Genomic DNA, 2,187 nt, shown 5'->3' with positions numbered 1-2,187 from the left:
CCTTCCACATTTATAGGTTTCATGCAGTGTTGTTTACATGATTAATTATATAAAAATAATACATAAAGCATTATTATAATTAATCTCAAATTTATATAAAATCAGCTAACATTTTGAAGTATCACAGTTTATACTTTAGTCCTCCCTTTGAAAAAACAGATGTTTACTGGTTTCTGGGATCATGGCACCTCTGGGTCCCCTTCCTGCCTCGCTTTTTGTGCTTGACTCTGCCATGTTTTGTCTCTGGACAGGCACTCTGGTTTGCTCTCTGCACCTACCTCCCATTCACCAGCAGCTCTCTCCATGGTTGATTTTCTTATATTTTCGTCATTATCCAATAATAAGAAAAACTGCTAATTCTTTCATGAAGAACCTTAACATTTCAATTTTGTTCTCATATTACCAAACCAAAGATTTCAAATGTTGATCTTTATTAAACCTAGATGAAGAAACCCAAAGTGAAGAGTAGGAGCATAACAGTAGAGTTATTGGAAAAACAAAGCAAAGCAAACAGCAACACAAACAACAGAAACAAACTATGCAGAAGCATTACTTTCCTTTCTTCTCCTCTGAGCTGTGTATTGCTGTAAGAGCTCTGGTTCCCGTGGCCTACTCAGAGCTGGTCAATGAGATCTCATGGCCTGTCAGATGAAATCTGTCCTTTTTGCCTGGCCTTCAGCTCCTGGAAGGCATGGCTGCAGTGTGGATATCCCGACAGTGGCTATCGCCAGCTTTGGTGTGGGCACATGCCACACGCGAGGGCAAGTGCGTCGTTCCCACTGAAGAAACAGCCTTCATGCCGCTGCTCTCCTTCTCTCTTTTCCTGGAGCCTCCTTCCGCATATTTTCAGTTGAAATCTCAGCCACCCTTCAAAGTCAGTAGAGAAGTTGCTTTATCACTAAATTGATCTCAGATCTTTTCTGCTTGAAAAATATTTTCCTCGTCTCTAATTCTATTAATTTTGACTGTTGTCTACGTATGACTCTGATTACAGTCTATATTCACTGTAACTATTTGGACCATCTCTTTTCTTGTCTTTATTTATGTTTTTAAAAATGTGATGCTATTAATTTACTTTTAAAAACATTTCAGCATTCTAAACATCAAAAAAAGAAAAAAAAAAAACCAGAAAAGACAAATTGTGTTTTGAAGTGCAGGTTTCTAAATGTTATAGTACAGTTGGGCTCTCCACTTTCATGAAAAGGTTTAGTGTGGTATTCTTGACAAGAATTCATAACATGAATGTAATCATGAAGATACATCAGAAAAGCCCAAATTGAGGGAGATTCTACAAAATATTTCTCTGTACTCTTCAAAAATATTAAGGTCAAGAAACTGAAAGAAAGGATGAGTTATTGTTCCAAATTAAAGGAGGCTAAAGCCATCAGCCCAGAGCTATCACAGAGCCCTCTCTTTCTCCTGCAGTCACTGAATCTCTCTGCCTTAGAAGTGACTCTACTTTCCCATTTTCCATCCATTGGCCTAAATCTTCCTCTTCCCTTTCACAATCTCCTGTGGTCTGTCGTTTTCTTCTCTCCTCTCTGCTCTTCCAAAACACACACTAGATGATAGAACTCTACATGGCCTACAGAATAAAGTCAAAGTCCCGTAGAACTGCAGACAAGGCCTCTCGTAGTCAAATATTAAGTAAACTATTTTTAAATTAGCAGCAGGATTTAAAACACCTACATTAATTGTTCACTAATTTGGGCAATAATTAATCAATTATAACAGTGAATGTGGAATGGTAACTTATATTTAGGACAAAGGCCAGTAGAACTGTTTTTGTACTTCTAGAATTTATTAAGGTTTGAAAAATTATTAGCTGCCAACTTGCAGATTCAGGAATTGAATATCTGCTTTTTTTCTTTCTCTAAGAAACTAATAGTTCATTATAATTTCAGAATTCCAATTAAAATGATGGATTATTTGAAAAGTATATTACTCAAAAAGTCTGAATTATAAATGTGAGTTCAGGTATCTGGTACTTTACACGCGGGTTTTATTTTGTCCCAAAGAGCTTCTCCGGCTTGCGTGATTTAATAAAGTAGCTCGAATTATTTCTGAGGCTGTAAAGACTAAGGTTCCAAGGTTTCTTTCTCAATGTATGATACATATTCAGCTTTTCTTTGAAGAAGTTTATTTTATCTTTTAAAATGCTATTCTTAATTATTTTATCTTCTAAAT

The 2,187-nt window shown here is 36.1% G+C and overlaps 1 protein-coding gene across 1 annotated transcript in view; it reads left to right on the top strand.

Moving 5' to 3' along the window:
* Positions 1-691: 691 nt before the first annotated feature.
* Positions 692-2,187, top strand: part of BANK1 (B-cell scaffold protein with ankyrin repeats 1) — a 269,577-nt gene continuing 268,081 nt past the window's right edge. The window contains 2 exon segments of the mRNA XM_012655372.1: positions 692-874; positions 995-1,143. Of these exon segments, the coding sequence (XP_012510826.1) occupies positions 692-874; positions 995-1,143 (332 nt within the window).

This window comes from Propithecus coquereli, unplaced genomic scaffold (assembly GCF_000956105.1).
Source record: "Propithecus coquereli isolate 6110/MARCELLA unplaced genomic scaffold, Pcoq_1.0 Scaffold475, whole genome shotgun sequence".
In the NCBI taxonomy this organism is placed as follows: domain Eukaryota; kingdom Metazoa; phylum Chordata; class Mammalia; order Primates; family Indriidae; genus Propithecus; species Propithecus coquereli.
This window is presented reverse-complemented; position numbering and strand designations above follow the sequence as displayed.